General features: G+C 47.8%; 5 protein-coding genes across 5 annotated transcripts; 4 read left to right on the forward strand and 1 right to left on the reverse strand.

Moving 5' to 3' along the window:
- Positions 1-1,349: 1,349 nt before the first annotated feature.
- N7516_006197 (endonuclease/exonuclease/phosphatase family protein) lies at positions 1,350-2,369 on the forward strand (the record flags this gene model as incomplete). The annotated part of the gene is made up of 1 exon (XM_057218917.1): positions 1,350-2,369. The coding sequence occupies one exon, from the start codon at positions 1,350-1,352 to the stop codon at positions 2,367-2,369; it is 1,020 nt and encodes a 339-aa protein (XP_057073008.1).
- Positions 2,370-6,297: 3,928 nt separating this feature from the next.
- On the forward strand, positions 6,298-10,460 carry N7516_006198 (SKI complex RNA helicase subunit SKI2; the record flags this gene model as incomplete). Its single annotated transcript, XM_057218918.1, is given in 6 exon segments — positions 6,298-6,527; positions 6,584-6,779; positions 6,796-9,132; positions 9,193-9,481; positions 9,543-9,730; positions 9,780-10,460. The coding sequence occupies 6 exon segments, from the start codon at positions 6,298-6,300 to the stop codon at positions 10,458-10,460; spliced, it is 3,921 nt and encodes a 1,306-aa protein (XP_057073009.1).
- A 445-nt stretch (positions 10,461-10,905) lies between these two features.
- N7516_006199 (putative nonsense-mediated mRNA decay protein (Nmd5)) lies at positions 10,906-14,619 on the forward strand. The gene is made up of 8 exons (XM_057218919.1): positions 10,906-11,082; positions 11,145-11,223; positions 11,296-11,756; positions 11,824-13,201; positions 13,254-13,385; positions 13,445-13,990; positions 14,045-14,341; positions 14,400-14,619. The coding sequence occupies exons 1-8, from the start codon at positions 10,993-10,995 to the stop codon at positions 14,567-14,569; spliced, it is 3,153 nt and encodes a 1,050-aa protein (XP_057073010.1). The 5' UTR covers positions 10,906-10,992; the 3' UTR covers positions 14,570-14,619.
- A 468-nt stretch (positions 14,620-15,087) lies between these two features.
- Positions 15,088-15,407, forward strand: N7516_006200 (uncharacterized protein; the record flags this gene model as incomplete). The annotated part of the gene is made up of 2 exons (XM_057218920.1): positions 15,088-15,159; positions 15,267-15,407. 2 exons carry the CDS (start codon positions 15,088-15,090, stop codon positions 15,405-15,407), a joined length of 213 nt encoding a protein of 70 aa, XP_057073011.1.
- Positions 15,408-16,962: 1,555 nt separating this feature from the next.
- Positions 16,963-17,893, reverse strand: vip1 (putative actin cytoskeleton protein (VIP1); the record flags this gene model as incomplete). Its single annotated transcript, XM_057218921.1, has 3 exons — positions 16,963-17,602; positions 17,672-17,758; positions 17,814-17,893. Coding segments are annotated over 3 exons (807 nt in total), but the record flags the coding sequence as incomplete, so codon positions are not given.
- Between the last annotated feature and the right edge of the window lie 127 nt (positions 17,894-18,020).

Genomic DNA, 18,020 nt, shown 5'->3' on the forward strand with positions numbered 1-18,020 from the left:
TGATAGAATAGGATAGAATGTAGGATGGTAACAAAGAGCCTCTTCCCATCATTTTATATAACAATATGGCATCAAGCTCGGAGAAAGCCGATATAAGACATGCATTTCCTCAAGGTTCCCAGCAGCCTTTGCCTTTTCTGATTTTGCATTCGCCTATTGCGGCTGAGATAAGTTGGCATAGAGGCACCGTAGTTTCTCCACCTCTAGTGTTACCTAGTTAGGTAAGCCTTAGGACCTTGAGCGCCGGGAGTAAAATGCCAAGACACGGGAGTTTCATTGCCCTCTCTTGGCATGCCCTGCCAAGACGACTTAGTAGCATTGGGGGACCTTGTGAATTTGTGGATGTTTGAGCTTGTTATGCTTGTCGTGCTTGGCTGGCTAGATGAGGTCCACGCGGTATATACGATCAAGGGTACGGTCTCCGGGGCCGACGATTGTAATCTCCGTGTGAGTTCTTATATTAGAATCTTGAACAATGTACTCCGTAGGATTCTTGGATATACATAGAAAAGTCCAGTGTACGGTGTACTCTTTTGTATCGAGGATAAAGAGATCTAGAACTACTAGAGTCTAGGAAAGAGGCTTGACAGATCGAAAACCTGCCCACGCACCCTGTGGACAAGCTTACATAACGCATGAACAACATGAAGCAAAAAGGCGAGGGTGACGTGCACTGATCGTAGTGGAGAGCCTATCTCCCCACTACAATATGTCGCAAGATCTCGACAATCATGCGCTACACATAGTTGGCACATGGCATTATAACTATAAAACCGCCTATACGGAATCACCACGATTATCTGCCACAACACCGCGCACAACCGTGGTCTTTCCGCTGTCCCCTGGATTACACCATATCGAATAGTTATTGTAGGGAGTTTCGGAATATGACTTCATGAGCCAGACCTAGCGGAACAATATATGGACTATGATCTCAGATAATTACATACTTCCTATTGTTATGTGTCTTTTTCCACGCTTCTATACAGGTATTTAAGTGAGGCAATTTCGCTATTGATCAGGATCACCGAGCTCCTGAGCTCCGTCACCCCCCTTATCCATCTATGTGACTTTGTCGGCTCCTGCAATCGCGCGATCGCGCTCCTCCCTGTGAAGTGCTATTGAGTACGCTTCGGTAGAATCCACAGGGAAAGTCTATGCTAATATAGACTGCTCTTACGTTTTTTGAAAATGATCATAGTTTTATACATGTTTATGACAATATGACCGCTAAATGTGCTCTGTAATGCGTATTTTATGGCCAAGAGACAATGTGAAGGTGGGGCCAACTTGGCAAGCCTTTTGAAGAACTTCAACCAACTACCGTTAACTACATAGTTATTCCCAACATGAATTTCTTCTCGCGTGCCCGGACAAATATCTTATCCTGGATGCATGAAACACCACTTCCATCTTCAGATCAAGCATATCCCAAATTTCAGTCGTGGCACCATTTTGATCCTGTCCAACAGTGGATTCCTACTCGCTCAAACAACACAAACGAACCCGCAAAGTCGACGAACAAAGGGGATCCATCGGATCTAGTGCTTCTGACATGGAACATTGATGCAACATCTTCCCGAAGCCAAGAACGTGCTACAGAAATTGTAACGTTCATTACAGGGCTGGATCCGAAGGTCCATGTTGTTTTCTTCCACGAGGTCTCTAGGCCAGCCTTACAGCAAATTTTAAACGACGACCGCATTCGTGGGTCCTGGTTTTCAAGCGAACGGGATGATACTTCATGGGGAAAACAGTCCTTTGCAACGATGATCCTGGTATCCAAGGCACGTTTTGGGTTAGATTCTGACTCGGGGATGAGCAATGCCACTCTAGGTCCTATTTGGCGGGTAAAGTATCCCAGCCACTTTGATAGGGATGCACTATGCTGCGACATCTTTGCTTTTTCACCTGGAGAATCTGAGCCTTCTTCTACTACAAGAATACGGCTTGTCAATGTTCATCTGGATTCTCTACCAATGAACCCTTCCCATCGACCTCGGCAAATCTCTATTGTCTCTTCCTTTCTTTGCGCCGCGGGCCGTGGGCTAGTAGCTGGCGACTTCAATCCTGTTCTCAAGGATGACGCCACTCTTATTGAAGACAATGGCCTGATGGATGTCTGGACATCTCTTCACTCCGAGGATCCTGGTTATACATGGGGAGTAGATGGGGAGCAACCGTTCCCGCCAAATAGGCTTGATAAAGTTGCTGCTCTAGGGCTTAGTCCTCACAGTATCAAAACCTTGAAGCCAAAACGACTCAGCAACTTGGACGAGTCTAAATCTCAACAGGCTGGACGCACAGAAGAAATACCCTGGAGTGATCATCATGCCTTGCTTTGCTCCTTCGGACTATTTGCAAAGTAAGCAAAATTCTCTGTATCGAATTTAGCTACCTAATGTCTGGTCATGGAATGAAATAAATTGTGAAATCAGATTGCGGGCGGAAGAGGCGAAACATACATGGATTGTCAAGGCCCGGGGATAGATGACACTGCAAGACTAGCGGAATTTCTGCGAGATGCTGGGATCCCATCGGCGCTCTGGGGGGTGAACGCTGCTGGATGCTATGGGGGAGGACTTCGTCCGTTGGTATGTCGTTTACAGCCTTGAATATTGACTTGCAGAAGCATAGCTGACAGGCAGTCAGGATATCGAGATTGTCATCCACGAAGCTGATCAAGCAAGGACATATGAATTATTATGTTCTTATGGATGCCGGCCGTCACGGCCCCTGTCCGACGAATCTGCCCCTTGTCTAGACGACTTTGAAAAATGGTGTGGGCTGGCTCTGCATTACAAATACTATGATCGTCGCCTACGTATCTGCACGCCTATTTATGAGCTCCCAAAGACCGGAGATTCATTCAACGACTCATTTCATCCAATTATTATTGTTTACACCGCGGAAAGAGTGGGATTGCCAGCAGTTCCGCCACTATCACAGATAGAGGCCTGCACAGACAGCATAAATAAGATATCAAGCCTCAAAGAGGCAGCAAGCAGCCAAGAGGGAAAACGCCGTCGTGATTACGTTTTAATCAGCTGCCTTCCTCATTATATATTGGGCTCTCATGAATCCCAATCGAGCCTTCTGGCACCCGAGTTTAGTCTCCTTGTGCAGTCAACTTTGCATATTCTTTTATAGCTCGCTACAAGCTCCCCTGCCTGGGGCCAATACATGGCTCAGCTCTCGGAATTGGTTCACTCACCTGGTTGTGAAAAGGGAGCCGACTCTTTGCATGAGATTGCAAAACCCACGCAAGTAAAATTCGCACAGTGGATCCAATTGGACTTGAAAGGGGAGGGTGATCAAGAAAGCTTACGCAAACTTCGAGCCGATCACCGTCATATATGTTAAGATGCGCATGGGAGCTACCTCCGTATAACAAATCAATGGAGACACAGTATAAAATTCGTTATACCCAGGTCTTCGTTAAATCAAGGTGCCATATGTTGAGAATCCCCCACGTCCTTATGAACTAAACACCACGTAAACTATCTACCCAGCAGCCTTTGCCTTTTCTGATTTTGCATTCGCCTATTGCGGCTGAGATAAGTTGGCATAGAGGCATTCGCCGTAGTTTCTCCACCTCTAGTGTTACCTAGTTAGGTAAGCCTTAGGACCTTAAGCGCCGGGAGCAAAATGCTAAGACATAGGAGTTTCATTGCCCTCTCTTGGTATGCCCTATTAAGACGACTTAGTACTATTAGGGGACCTTATGAATTTGTGGATATTTAAGCTTATTATACTTATCGTGCTTAGCTAGCTAGATAAGGTCCACCCGGTATATACGATCAAGGGTACGGTCTCCGGGGCCGACGATTGCAATCTCCGTATAAGTTCTTATATTAGAATCTTGAACAATATACTCCGTAGGATTCTCGGATATATATAGAAAAGTCCTATGTACGGTATACTCTTTTGTATCGAGGATAAAGAGATCTAGAACTACTAGAGTCTAGGAAAGAGGCTCTCGAAAACTCCGTGTATGCGCGAGGAAGAGAAGAGACTATCTACCAATCTGGAGCCGTAAATACCACCTACATAAACAATTCAACGACAGCTAAACTTCAAATTATGTCTCGTATGTACCCCCTATCGTCAAAGTTTGCTTCTATTTTAGTGCAAACACATTGTAGGTTGGCTAGTTGGGTGTTGGAGTCTGCATCACTAGCGCAGGAAGTACCCACCCTGTTGGAGTAAAAGTCCGTCAAACATGGCTGAGCGCAGGTGGGAATGCTTTCTAACCAGGAGTTGAAGTAGTCAAGTTTTGCACCTGCAGCAACAAGGCTGAGGATAAACGTGATAGTGATAGAAAGTAACAAACGATGCATCTTGAATGAGGATGAAATGGGTTGGGAGTGAAGTCACCTATTTTTCGACCTACCCATCAGTTCTTATATGTGGGAAGGGACAGGTTCTAGTCCTGAAAATTTCCCCAAAGTACATGTGATTACCTAGGTAATTATTCAATTTATTCAATCTGAGTTCGTGGCTTAAAGGTGGTACTGCCGTACGCAGCGGTATAGGTGCCATGCGATAAAATCCCCTTTTCGGGTATTATTGATGTCTGAATTAAGACTGGTAGTTTATATATCACCACTTTTTATGATGGTTCATAGCCTATAAGTATGAGAATAGCTTTACCTTTGTACTTAAGAGCAGAGAGCTGATAGAACTCCCTAAAACTGGTGACATACTATTAGATATTAGAACAGTTGGTGGCTTATGATGTTCTTTTTAGTCTGTTTAGATACATATATGAAGGCGATAAAAAGCAGTACTTCCTGCAGACGACTTTCTACATACATGTATGTATGTAATTCTATTTTTATGTAGTAACCAAGCACTCATGGGGTTTTGTCACATGGCACCTATTCCGCTGCGTAGGACCGAAAGGTCTGCTTTACAATTCTGGAATTACTTCACATCCCACCCAATGTGCGAGTAACTCCAGTGACAATAAATGCTTCAATTTGCGGTAGTACCTGTCACCGTGGGATAATCTGGATCATCGAACGAAAACAGCGAGGATATGGGAGTTGACGATGAAAATAAGGGCAAGTGACTCCATGCTACGTTATCCTCCATGTCAATGTGCTCTTATTCTGGTCAGTTATTTCATTGTGTGAGACTACTCAAATCAATGGTTCGGTCATTAGCACAAAGGACTATTTGTGGCACATGTAATGGTCCATCATGTGCTGGTGTCCCTCGGACTCTCTCCATAGTGGCGGATTAGAATACGAGTGCCTCGTCACTCACGGCTTTACGGCTGTAAAAACGTTGAAATGGAGAGGCTTTTGTTTGAGCTGTCTCTTAATGCTGACAGGATTACAATGCCAAATCCGCGTAAATCTCCAGATAGATACTGTAGTAACTGTACTATGACCCACTATTGTCCGGTTTCTTGGCTGTCAAGCCAGTTCCTGATGTCGAATAATCCATCTTCTGGCTATGATTGCAAATTTTCAAGCTAGAATGACCACTGGGACTGTAAAGAATACTTCAACATTATTGGCGTTTCTGGAAGTTTGAAACCCATGCTTCTCCTGTCTCTTTTTGTCTCTTTATTTTTGTACCTTTATCTTTTTTTTGTTCGCGGTGTTACGGTGTTGTGGTTGTAAAAAGACGATTAAAAAAATAATAATTTCAAGGGTAGAAGTGCCACTATGAATGGGAATAATCGTACAGGGTAAAATAAACATGCTAGGTTTATCATTCTATCACAGTATAAGCATAACCCGTACAAAGGACTTGTATATGTATGAAAGAGATATGAAAGAGATGGCCACCCTTTTAACAATTTTCCGTAAATTTTAGTCTCGATTGGCAATACATTATGTTATAGGTGTTGTAGGTGTTGCTGTGTTGCCCTGAATGAGAACCCCACACCAGCATCGACGTCATGGATACTGCCGGTCTGTACCGCCTTGAGTGTTATTGAGAGAAGTTGACCGGTTGGCCTGTTGCTGCACGAGCTCCTCTCAAATCCCTTCAAACTACTTCGTCAGACTCACTCACATCATCAATTTCATCAATTTCATCCGTTAAATTTGCCATTCCTCTCAAGGAAAAGCTTTTCTCTTTGCGCCAGAACTTGAAATCGATACACATTATCGGTGTGGGGTTCGGCCAATGCCGAGTCGAACATCCACATAATTTCACCTCACCGGTTGACTCTTCAACACGGGTGCTACACATAATTTCACCTCACCGGTTGACTATTCAACACGGTGCTACACATAATTTCAACTCACCGGTTGACTCTTCGACCCGGTGCTACACACCATGGCGGACTCACTGGGCTCATCAATGAAGAAGTTAGACCTAAAAGGCAAAGACTTCGATCCTTCGGCCTTCGATGCTCGTCTCGCAGACGAAGAGAATGGCGAGATCGAGAACTTCCAAGCTCGGAAGCAAGCTCCTCAAAGTGCCCAAGAGTTGCTAACAGAGCTTGAAAATGAGTTTCTGAATCCATCAGACAAATTCAGCACTAAATGGCTGAATGACCTCCAAAGGTAAGCAAGTATCAATTTTTTTCATTTGCGGGGCAGCTTTTTGACAGCTTTGACAGACGATGGGACGTTTCGACAGATTACGCAGACCTCTTCGAACTCGCGCCAACCCAAACACGGACGGTGACTCGTTTCACGCGAGAGGGACTGGAAGGACGCGTTACTGGATATCAAGAGGTCACTGTTCCTGCTGCAAGTGCAACAGCCAAGAACTCCACCTCGCTTCTCCGCCGACCTGCTGGCCGCGCCGAGTTTGTTAGAGGTGCCGCAGGTTTCTTTCCTTTCGCCCCCGGGGGGCTTGGACGCCATCGAGGCCTTGGCAGCAATGGAGGCCGAGGATCAGGTCACAGAACAGAAGAACGGGAAACAATCTGGGCTCGATCGCATTATTAATTTTGGCACCGAGGGAGGTCTTCTGACCACACCCCCTGGCTTCGATAACGGTGTTGATTTCGATGAAGCCAAATCCAAAGACGCCACCGAAAGCGCCCAAGAAGTCGAAACCGCCCTTCTTCAAGAGGACAGCGACCTCAAAGTGGATCAACCCGAGGAAACTGCGGATGTCGATACAGGAGCAAAGGCCGAGCTTGACGATGTTAGCGAAGATGAAGATGAAGAAGATATTGACGCTTTGCTACCGGTTGAGTTCCCGGCATTGGAACCGCGTAGCCAGTTGCTCGCAGGAATCCACAAGCAAAAGAATAAAGAATGGGCCCACGTTGTCGACATCAACAAGGATATTCCGAACTTCAATGAATTGGTTCCCGATATGGCCAGAGAGTGGCCATTTGAGCTCGACACTTTCCAGAAGGAGGCTGTTTACCATCTCGAGAATGGTGATTCAGTGTTTGTTGCGGCCCATACTTCCGCAGGCAAGACAGTTGTGGCTGAATACGCAATCGCCTTGGCTGCTAAACACATGACCAAAGCGATCTATACGTCTCCCATAAAAGCTCTAAGCAACCAGAAATACCGTGATTTCAGAACCGAATTCGACGACGTCGGTATTCTGACCGGTGATGTTCAAATCAACCCGGAGGCCAGCTGTCTCATCATGACCACTGAAATCCTGCGAAGTATGCTGTACCGTGGCGCTGATCTCATCCGCGATGTTGAATTCGTCATTTTCGACGAGGTGCATTATGTGAATGACCTCGAACGAGGAGTGGTATGGGAAGAAGTCATCATTATGCTTCCGGAGCATGTCACATTGATTCTTCTCTCTGCCACTGTGCCTAATACCCGGGAGTTTGCATCCTGGGTCGGTCGTACAAAGAAGAAGGACATTTATGTCATTTCAACCCATAAGCGACCTGTCCCACTGGAGCACTATCTCTGGGCCGGGAAGAGCAAACACAAGATCGTCGACTCTAACAAAAGATTCCTTGAAAGCGGCTGGAAGGAAGCGAATGATATCTTGTCCGGCAAAGATAAGGCCAAAGCTATGAAGGAGGCCGAAGCTCAGGCGCAGTCGGCGCAAGCTAGAGCACCAGTCCCTCAGGGCCGGGGACGCGGTCAGCCATCGAATATCAGAGGTGGCCGCGGCGGCCCACAGCGTGGAGGTCCACGAGGAGGTCCACGAGGAGGTCCACGAGGAGGTCCACAACGAGGTCGGGGACAGGGCGGCGGACAGTATACCAACCGAGGAACAGGCAACATTGCTCGTACAGGCCGTGGTGGTGGTCGTACAAGTGCGGCCCAAGACAAAAACACCTGGGTGCATCTTGTTTCGCATCTTCGCAAAGAAGACTTGCTGCCGGGATGTGTTTTCGTTTTCTCTAAGAGGCGATGCGAGGAGAACGCAGATTCATTGTCAAATCAAGACTTCAGCAATGCTAGCGAGAAGAGTTTGACACACATGTTCATCGAGAAGTCACTCACCCGGCTGAAGCCCGAGGACCGCACGCTACCACAGGTTCTTCGCCTTCGTGAGCTACTAAGCAGAGGTATTGCTGTACACCATGGCGGTCTCCTGCCCATCATGAAGGAGGTTGTTGAGATTCTTTTCGCTAGGTCTCTTGTGAAGGTTCTGTTCGCCACAGAAACTTTCGCGATGGGTCTGAATCTTCCCACCCGAACTGTGGTATTCTCCGGGTTCCGCAAGCACGACGGCAAATCCTTCCGTGACCTCCTGCCCGGCGAATATACGCAAATGGCGGGACGTGCTGGTCGTAGAGGTCTTGACACGGTGGGATATGTTATCGTGACAAACAGTGGAAAGGACGAGGCCCCATCTGCTGCGTCGCTGAAGCAGATGATCCTTGGAGACCCGACAAAGCTAAGGTCTCAATTCCGACTGACATACAACATGATACTAAATCTGTTGCGTGTGGAAGCCCTGAAGATTGAGGAAATGATCAAGCGGAGTTTCAGTGAAAACGCAACACAAGCTCTCTTACCGGAACAAGAGAAGCAAGTACAGGTATCTGAGGCCAGTCTTGCGAAAATCAAACGGACACCATGTGAGATCTGTGACCTGGACTTGATGGCTTGCCATAATGCCGCCATGGAATATCGAAAGCTCACAGCTGAATTCCACACCGAACTGCTATCATCGCCTGTCGGCAAACGTCTTTTCACAACGAAGAGATTGGTTGTGTACCGCAAGGTGAGTTCACATGTTCTGTTGTGGTAGTAAGTGATGGGAGAATGCTGACATGATTGATAGGACGGACAACGCACTGCTGGTGTTATTACGCGCGACGGGGTTTCCGCGGGAGTCATCGGGGCAGTGCCTTGTATCCAAGTATTTGAGATCGGAACCTTGGATAACAAGCGGCACCCCACCGATATTCTTCCATTCTTGCCTATGTTCCGACCCTACTTCCAACCACTCCCTAACCGCGTCGATGACATGAGCCTTCGAGTATGCAAGATCCCATTGTCCGACGTTGAGTGCGTGACAAACACCCTGGTTAGGATCACAAAACCAATGTGGTATCTAAACATCAAGAAAGGTAAGAGCATGTTTGCTTCTTTTTACATATAGGGTTGTCAAAAGTACTAATTTAGGAACAGAGTCAACCAAGTGGGCTGAAATTGAACTGTGCCAGTACACCAACTCCTGGATCCATACGGGTTGGGGTGAGATTGACTGGCAGCGCATCAAAGAGATGGAAATTCGCGATATCCTCGACAAACGACAAGCTCAGGCAGAGATTGCTCAGTCATGCCACTGCCTACAATGCCCTGATTTCGTGAAACATGTGAGTGCCTTATTTCTATTCGTCTGAACCCTATACTAATGTCAAATAGTTCGAGATGCAACATGACGAGTGGCAAGTTAAAGAAAACATCTCGGAGTTGAAGCAACTAATGTCCGACCAAAACCTTCAACTACTTCCAGATTATGAGCAGCGCATTCATGTGCTGAAGGAGCTCGGATTTGTTGACGAACAATCTCGTGTGCAACTGAAGGGCAAGGTGGCATGCGAGATTCACTCCGCCGACGAGCTGGTACTGACCGAATTGGTTCTCGAGAACGTTCTTGCTGAATACGAACCGGAGGAGATTGTCGCACTCCTCTCTGCATTTGTGTTCCAAGAGAAGACAGAAAGCACACCCACCCTCACTCCTCGTCTGGAGAAGGGCCAGAAGGAGATCGTTCGTATCGCCGAGAGAGTTAATGATTTCCAAATCCTGCACCAAGTCATTCAGTCAAGTGAAGATTCCAACGACTTTGCTAGCAAGCCCCGCTTTGGTCTCGCCGAAGTTGTCTATGAGTGGGCCAAGGGAATGTCTTTCAATCGCATCACAGACCTCACCGATGTGATGGAGGGTACTATTGTTCGGGTGATCACCCGACTGGATGAGACTTGTCGTGAAGTGAAGAATGCGGCCAAGCTGGTCGGCGACCCAGCACTTCACACTAAGATGCAGAAAGCTCAGGAGTTGATCAAGCGCGATGTCATCTTCGCGGCCTCTCTTTACATGTGAAGAAGATACTCAATCCTTAAGGGGGTTATATGGTTTTAATGCCTGTGCCCCTATTGGGTAGTCATGAGGCTCTCCACTGATGGAGGAGGATTCACCACAATTGTATGTAAACCAATACGAAGCAATGAACATGAAAGTATTAAATTCCATTGAATTTAAAATATAAACCCCGTAATACTCTATAGAAAATAATCCAAGTAAGACATCAACCCCCAAATGTTACCCAAGCCCATAGTCATAGTTCATAGTTCTTAGGAAAATCCGTGTGTGCGGCCTCTGATTAGCTGCGGGGCGACCGCCTCCCCGAGAAGTCGGGAAAATCGAAAAAAATCCCCCTCCTCTTGCAAGAACAACATCTTCTCTCCCCTTATCTTCAAGATCCATACGATCTATTTAGGACATTCACGTCCTTTCAATCCTTGACTCTTTCCCCTCGCCCGTCTTCCATCGGCGCCCGTCCGCGTCTCCCCCGGGGTTCTCAGTTTATTTGGAGATTTTTTTTTGACTTTTGGTGTTGGGGGATTGTTGCGCGATGGATGTCACAGCCCTCCGAGATCGCATTCAGTCTACTCTAGACGCGAATGCGGATATTCGCCGGCAAGCGGAGCTTGATTTGAAATATGTATGTGCTAGATCGACTGGCGGGGCACCGAACGTCAGGCTCACACGTGGTTGAATATCTAGGCCGAGACGCAACCCGGTTTTATCAATGGACTCCTGGATATATTGCAGGGCGAGCAGAACAATGCAGTCCAGCTCTCCGGTAAGTCTTTGGATGTTCATATTGGTTCGCGAAGGAACTTCTGTCTCTTACTGACCCCGCTCTTTCCTATAGCTGGTGTATACCTGAAGAACCGTATTACCCGTGGATGGGCCCCCGTCGAAGATAGCCCGCAGCGTTCGCCCATTCCTGAAGCCGAGAAGCCCAGTTTCAGGGAGAGACTTATCCCTGCCTTGGCCTCGACGCCTCCCAATGTCCGTAATCAACTGGTTCCCCTCCTCCAGAAGATCCTCCAAAACGATTTCCCCGAGCAGTGGCCCGGATTCTTGGATCTTACTCTGCAGCTTCTTGGCACCAATGACGCAAGTACGGTCTATGCGGGTTTGCAGTGCCTTTTGGCTGTCTGCCGCGTCTACAGGTTTAAGGCCGGCGAGAAGAGAGAGGAGTTCGACAAAATCGTGGAGCATTCATTCCCCCAGCTGCTCAGCATCGGATCTAAGCTTGTTGATGAGGAAAGTTTGGAGGCTGCGGAGATGCTCCGTATTGTGGTGAAGGCTTTCAAGCACGCAATTTACGTCAGTTACACCCTGATTCTAGTCTGCGCGTGGCTAAGCCATTTATACTGACTGCTTGCGGATTTAGTTTGAGCTTTCTCCATGCCTACAGACCCACCAGGCAACTGTGGACTGGTGTACACTATTCCTTCGCATTGTCGCGAAGGCACCCCCTGCGAGCTCAATGGCAGACTCGAAGGAGGAGAGGGAGATGAACCACTGGTGGAAGTGCAAGAAGTGGTCCTACGCCAACTTGAACCGTCTATTCATCAGATACGGCAACCCCACCACGATCACGAAATCTTCTACCCCCGACTACACACCGTATGCGAAGACCTTTATCAGCACTTTCGCCCCCGAAATTCTCAAGGGGTACCTGACGGAGATCGACAAGTGGGTGTCCAAGACGCAATGGCTCAGCAACTCCGCACTTTCATATACTTTGGTCTTTATGGAGGAGTGTGTCAAGCCGAAGGCCATGTGGGATCACTTGAAGCCGCACATGGACAACCTGATCGCCCACTTCGTTTTCCCTATCCTGTGCCAGTCTGACGAGGACATTGAGCTTTTCGAAGAGGACCCATCCGAGTACCTCCACCGCAAGTTGAACTTCTATGAGGAAGTGTCCGCTCCCGATGTTGCCGCCACAAACTTCTTGGTTTCCCTAACCAAGAACCGCAAGAAGCAGACCTTCTCCATTCTCACATTCGTGAACAGTGTTGTTAGCAAGTATGAGTCTGAGCCGGAGGAGCAGAAGCAGCCTAGGGAGAAGGAGGGTGCTTTGAGAATGATTGGATCGCTTGCTTCCGTCATCCTAGGCAAGAAGAGTCCGATTGCCGACCAGGTCGAATACTTCTTCGTCCGTCATGTTTTCCCCGAATTCCGCAGTCCTCACGGCTTCCTCCGTGCCCGTGCCTGCGACACCCTGGAGAAGTTCGAGCAGCTCGACTTCAAGGACCCGAATAACCTCATGGTTATCTACCGAAACATCCTCGAGTCCATGACCGATTCCGAACTTCCCGTGCGAGTTGAGGCTGCCCTTGCTCTGCAGCCCCTTATCCGTCACGATGTCATCCGTACATCGATGCAGCAGAACATCCCCCAGATTATGCAGCAGCTTCTCAAGTTGGCCAACGAGGTCGATGTGGATGCCCTGGCTAACGTCATGGAGGACTTTGTTGAGGTCTTCTCTGCCGAGCTTACTCCCTTCGCCGTCGCATTGAGCGAACAGCTCCGCGACACTTACATGCGCATTGTTGGTGAGCTTCTGGAGCGTAACGCCTCCAAGGGTGGTGACGAGGATGGCTACGGCGATTTCTTGGACGACAAGAGCATCACCGCTCTGGGCGTTTTGCAGACCATCGGCACTCTCATTCTCACACTCGAGAGCACCCCTGACGTGCTTCTACACCTCGAGACCATCTTGATGCCAGTCATCAGCATCACCCTAGAGAACAAGCTTTATGGTAAGTTTTTTAATCCATTGATATCAAATCCAGCTCTAATTGATTATTCTAGATCTCTACAACGAAATTTTCGAGATCATTGACAGCTGCACATTCGCATCCAAAACCATTTCCCCGTCCATGTGGCAAGCCTTCGAGCTGATTCACAAGACGTTCAAGGCTGGTGCTGAGTTGTACCTTGAAGGTATGAGGTTCACATCAATTCCCGCGATTTTGAACTTTGATTGACTTTTATGCGTGCAGATATGCTCCCTGCCCTTGACAATTATGTCGCTTATGGCTCCGATATGCTGGTTCAGAACCCAGCTTACCTGGACGCTATGGTCGGTATGGTGCAGGACATCTTCTCTGACGACAAGGTTGGTGGTGTTGACCGCATCTGCGGGTGCAAGCTTGCTGAGACCCTGATGCTCAACCTTCGGGGTCACATTGACCAGTATATCCCCATGTTCATTGAGATGGCCATGCGGGTTATCGATGCCGGCGAGGCACGCACCAAGTCTTACCGCATCCACTTGATGGAGATGGTCATCAACGCCATCTACTACAACTCAGCTCTCAGTCTTCAGGTTATGGAGGCCAAGGGCTGGACCAACAAGTTCTTCAGCACCTGGTTCGCTAACATCGACAACTTCAGACGTGTGCACGACAAGAAGCTGTCAATTGCCGCAATCAGCTCGCTGCTTACTCTGAAGGCTACTGATGTTCCGGTCAGTGTCCAGCAGGGATGGCCCAGACTGTTGCAGGGTGTGACGAGACTCTTCCAGACCCTACCTGCTGCTCTTAAGCGTACGTTTCCCCCAATCTCCCGTCGTGTTCCCCAGAGGCTAAGAATTTATTCAGAACGTGAGGATGCTACGAAGGAGTCCGACTTCACCCTCGATGATGAGGATGATTTGGATGACGAGGACAATGACTGGGATGGAGATGTTGAGTGGGACGAAAACGAGGTCGAAGCAGCTCTAGAGGAAGATGACGTGCCCGACGAGAGTGCCGCTTACCTCGACTTCCTCAGCCAGGAGGCTCAAAAGTTCGGCTCCTACACCGATGATGACGATGATGACATGGACGAGGAAAGCCTTCTGGAGACCCCTCTGGACAAGGTTGAGCCATATGGCATGTTCAAGCATGTTCTGCTGAGTAAGTGACCTCTGTGAGAGAATTTCCTTCACGTATCACCCGCTAACCTCATTTCCAGGCCTTCAACAAGAACAGCCCCAGCTGTACGAGAGTCTGACCAAGGTTCTCGGTCCCGAAGAGCAGCAGGTCATTCAAGGCGTCTTCCACGAAGCCGACGCCAAGGCCATGGTCGCCGCTGCCAACGCAGATGCCGCCGCCGCGGCGGGCATGCAGGCCAACGGCAACTAAGAGACTATAACCGAGATGGATTGAGAAAAACAAAAACACAGCTTCGAGTTTCCAACGCCTCGGACGTCTAGTCTCACATTTCTTTCTCCTTTCCACATTTTCCCTCACGAGACCATATGCCCATTTCATGTCTTTCCCGCTTCTTTAGATCATGTCCCATCTGCTCTGTACCTCCGTGTTTCTTTCGCCATGTCTTTTTCCTGTCATGCTCTCGCTGATGTACTCTTAAAAGTCCTACCCGTGGACATTCTGCTCGAGGGCATCTCCCCTCCCACCCCGCCTTCTAATCCTCTTCGATGCACAGATTCCCCTGAAGACACCCTTGTTTCCTCATGATATAGTACATCAGCCATGCTACGAATGTTGGATTCCAGTTCTGGAGCCTGTAGTCTCGTAGGTACCAGCCACATAGGTGGACTGGGAACTGAATCTATATCTTTAACACCTTTTAAGACCACTCATGTAGATATACACCCAACAAGGCACCCAGAACATGGAAGAATGATTTCTTCAACAATATGGCCCGTAAATATGGTCTTGAGAGCAACACCCTCAACCCCTTTAGGCCACTGTCGTCGTGGGATGGCTCGGTGATCGAGACAAGCTTTCGACCCTTGTGTGAGTACTGAAGGCTCTCAATGCCGAAGCTCACTGGCATGATGTACTTATACGAACCCATTATCTGGAAACCGTCTAGATGAACCCTCGCCACACCACCCTAGAGCTGGAAATGGCAGTCGGCTTGAATGTCAAGAACCAGTTGGTCCGAGTGGCTGGAGGACTTATCAGGCAGGGATGGGTCATGAACATCAAGTCATGTGTCTCACCAGTTTACTAGTAGGTTGTCACCGAGGAAATCCATGCACTGGCACTCACTCCATTACCTCCAAGAACGTTTCCACCTACTGTATCGCCAAGCTGATGTGATATGAAAACAGTGTAAAAGCAAGATGTGAGGTCGAAACAAACGTGATGGATGACGTCATATGCCTGAGAGGCAATTATCCGGTCCGGATGTCGGTGCGGCTCACTTTTGGGACCAACTTGATGATCCGTGTGTATCTATGTTATAAGACAAGGCAGATTCTAGAGTCATTCATGAGATAGAAGAAGTACTTTGGGGTCCTCTTGCTCTTGCTGTCATAGTCTTTCCATGCACTTTCGATTTCAATACTGTATAGTACATCACTGGGCAGGTAGAATGACAATGCAATGGATGGAAATGGGCAATTGACCATGTGTAATACTAGCTTGCTATGTTATAAATAAGGCTGATATTTGGAAAGCAAAGAAATTGAGGAAATAGTGCTGTACTGATGTGCGTATAGTAAGGATCTATGGCTATATACCCTCGTAGTACAACCTGCAATTCAAGATTCGAGTACAGTCCAGCGTTGAAATACATGGTACTTTGTACTTTGTATGTCGTTGTCGTTGTAATAGTTATTGTAATTATTGTAGTTATTGTAGTGATAGTAGTTAACATCAATATCATGTTAGAATGGAGGCCACTCCAGAACGTCATGATGATGAACCCTAACCGGTTTAGAAACGTCAGGTTGATTTTCCCCAAATCAAATAAAAGGAGCATTCCTTCGTACACTTTTTATTGTTTAGACACAATTATTGTACATCCATACTACATCAACTACATCAACTACATCAATTGAAGGTCAGTACTATCAAGATCACCATATCATCTCATACTTCATTTCCCTAATCCCTCTCTTTAGTACATCAAGTACATCAAGTATATCAATCCCAATCCTACAATCTCTACAATGTCTGCTCCCTACTCCGGCCGCCAATCCCCCCTCCGGAGCGCCAATCTGGTGCCCAGCTGCAGGATACCCCCGGCTCTGGCAAGACCGACGTCGGCAAACACCCAGCACCTGAGTTCTCGGAACATTCGTCAGAGTCCTTCAGGGACAATGTCCTGACGAGCAACCCCGAACACCCGCTAGAGAAGATTGAGGCGGACAAGTACACCAAGGGAAAACAACATTGAGATAGGGTATTTCTTGGAAGGATACTTGTTTTCTTTTTTGGAATTTTGGATAATGATATCATGAAGAATAAGCTGAAATAACTATTCTGTTTTTGAGTTATGTACTTAGTAAAACAATACATTGGATCTTGGGAGTGAAATCAATTTTTATGTCCATTTGTATTGCTTATTGGGAGATCCGTAGTTACCAAAGGCTTTACTTGTAACAAGTGCCCATATCACACAGGCAGAAAGAGAAAAGAAAAAAGAAAAAGAGCTATGAACACTGCATGGCATGGCATCGTGAGAAGTAAAAAGACAAAGCAATAGACACAAAGGAAACACACCCAACACAGATATTCATGTCCTCATTAAGTTAAGATCTCAATCCTAGGAACCCTTACACCTTCTCAGAGGGCGCAGCAGCAGCCTCAGTCTGAGAAGGAACAGCAGCGGGCTCTGCAACAGTAACACCAGGGGCAGCAGCAGGGACAGCAGCAGGAGGGACAGCAGCACCCTCCGCCTCACCAGCCTTAGCCTGCTTCAGATCCGCCAGACGACGAGCCTCAGTGTGAATATCACGCACCTGCTTATCAGTCTGAACATAGAAGTCACGCAGCTTCTGACCGGATGGGTGCTCCAGAGCCTTCTCGAAGTACGAGCTCAGGCCGCGCCAGCCAGTAGCGGCTTTAGTGGAGATCTTGTAGCTATCATCGATGCCGCGAGCGCGCTCGGTGGCATTGTACTTCTTATCGAAGTTTGTAAGGGCCGACGTGAAGCGGTTCGAGACTCCGTGCTTCTGGTCCAGCGCGATCGCTTTCATGATCGCATTGTCGCTCACAACGTACCCGTGTGCCAGGTACTCGGCGACAATGCGGGATCGGGGCTTGTCTTCTTGTGCGATGTGGTTCTCTTCTTCCTTGGTTTCGGTGCCTGTGCCGGTTGCTTGGGAGCCGGCTAGGTCTTCGATGTTGTGGGCTGCTTCGACGTGCACGGCGGAAGTGCCAAGTTGGGTCTGATCAAGGAGGAGCGCAGTTTTAGCAGCACTGTCGGGAAGAATTGGGTTAGTTTTTGGTTTTTCATGTGGGCTGATTGCGGGTGCGGGGGTAGCTTACGCCTCCTTTTCAAAGGTCACAGTGGCGGACTTTTGAGCATCGGCTTCACCAGAGACTGGGGTGATTGAGAGAGTAACAATCTTTCCACTGTTTCAAATTAGCATGTTGTCAAATAGTTAAAGTAATAATTGTGACAATGTACCAGAAACTGAAGAAGTCGCGAACCTCCTTCTCGGAGGTTGTTGACGAGATACCAGAAACGTGAACGGTAGAGTGAGACATGATATTAGATAGAGGAGAAAATAGAAAATAAGAAACTTGCAAAAAGAAATCTAAGCGTCACAGCATTTCCCAGGTGGGATGTGACTTATTTAACTAACAACCCAGACTGCGCCACAGGTGACGTGGT

The sequence above is a fragment of the Penicillium verrucosum genome (genome assembly GCF_028828655.1).
Source record: "Penicillium verrucosum strain IBT 35672 chromosome Unknown utg000002l_segment0_segment0, whole genome shotgun sequence".
NCBI classification, from domain to species: domain Eukaryota; kingdom Fungi; phylum Ascomycota; class Eurotiomycetes; order Eurotiales; family Aspergillaceae; genus Penicillium; species Penicillium verrucosum.

What these genes read in the sequence shown, in the direction of transcription:
- N7516_006199 (XM_057218919.1), top strand. Translation starts at nt 10,993, where the DNA reads ATGGATGTCACAGCCCTCCGAGATCGCATTCAGTCTACTCTAGACGCG. An exon ending in CGGAGCTTGATTTGAAATAT is followed by an intron (nt 11,083 to 11,144) that starts GTATGTGCTAGA and finishes TTGAATATCTAG; the next exon opens with GCCGAGACGCAACCCGGTTT. An exon ending in CTTTCAAGCACGCAATTTAC is followed by an intron (nt 11,757 to 11,823) that starts GTCAGTTACACC and finishes TTGCGGATTTAG; the next exon opens with TTTGAGCTTTCTCCATGCCT.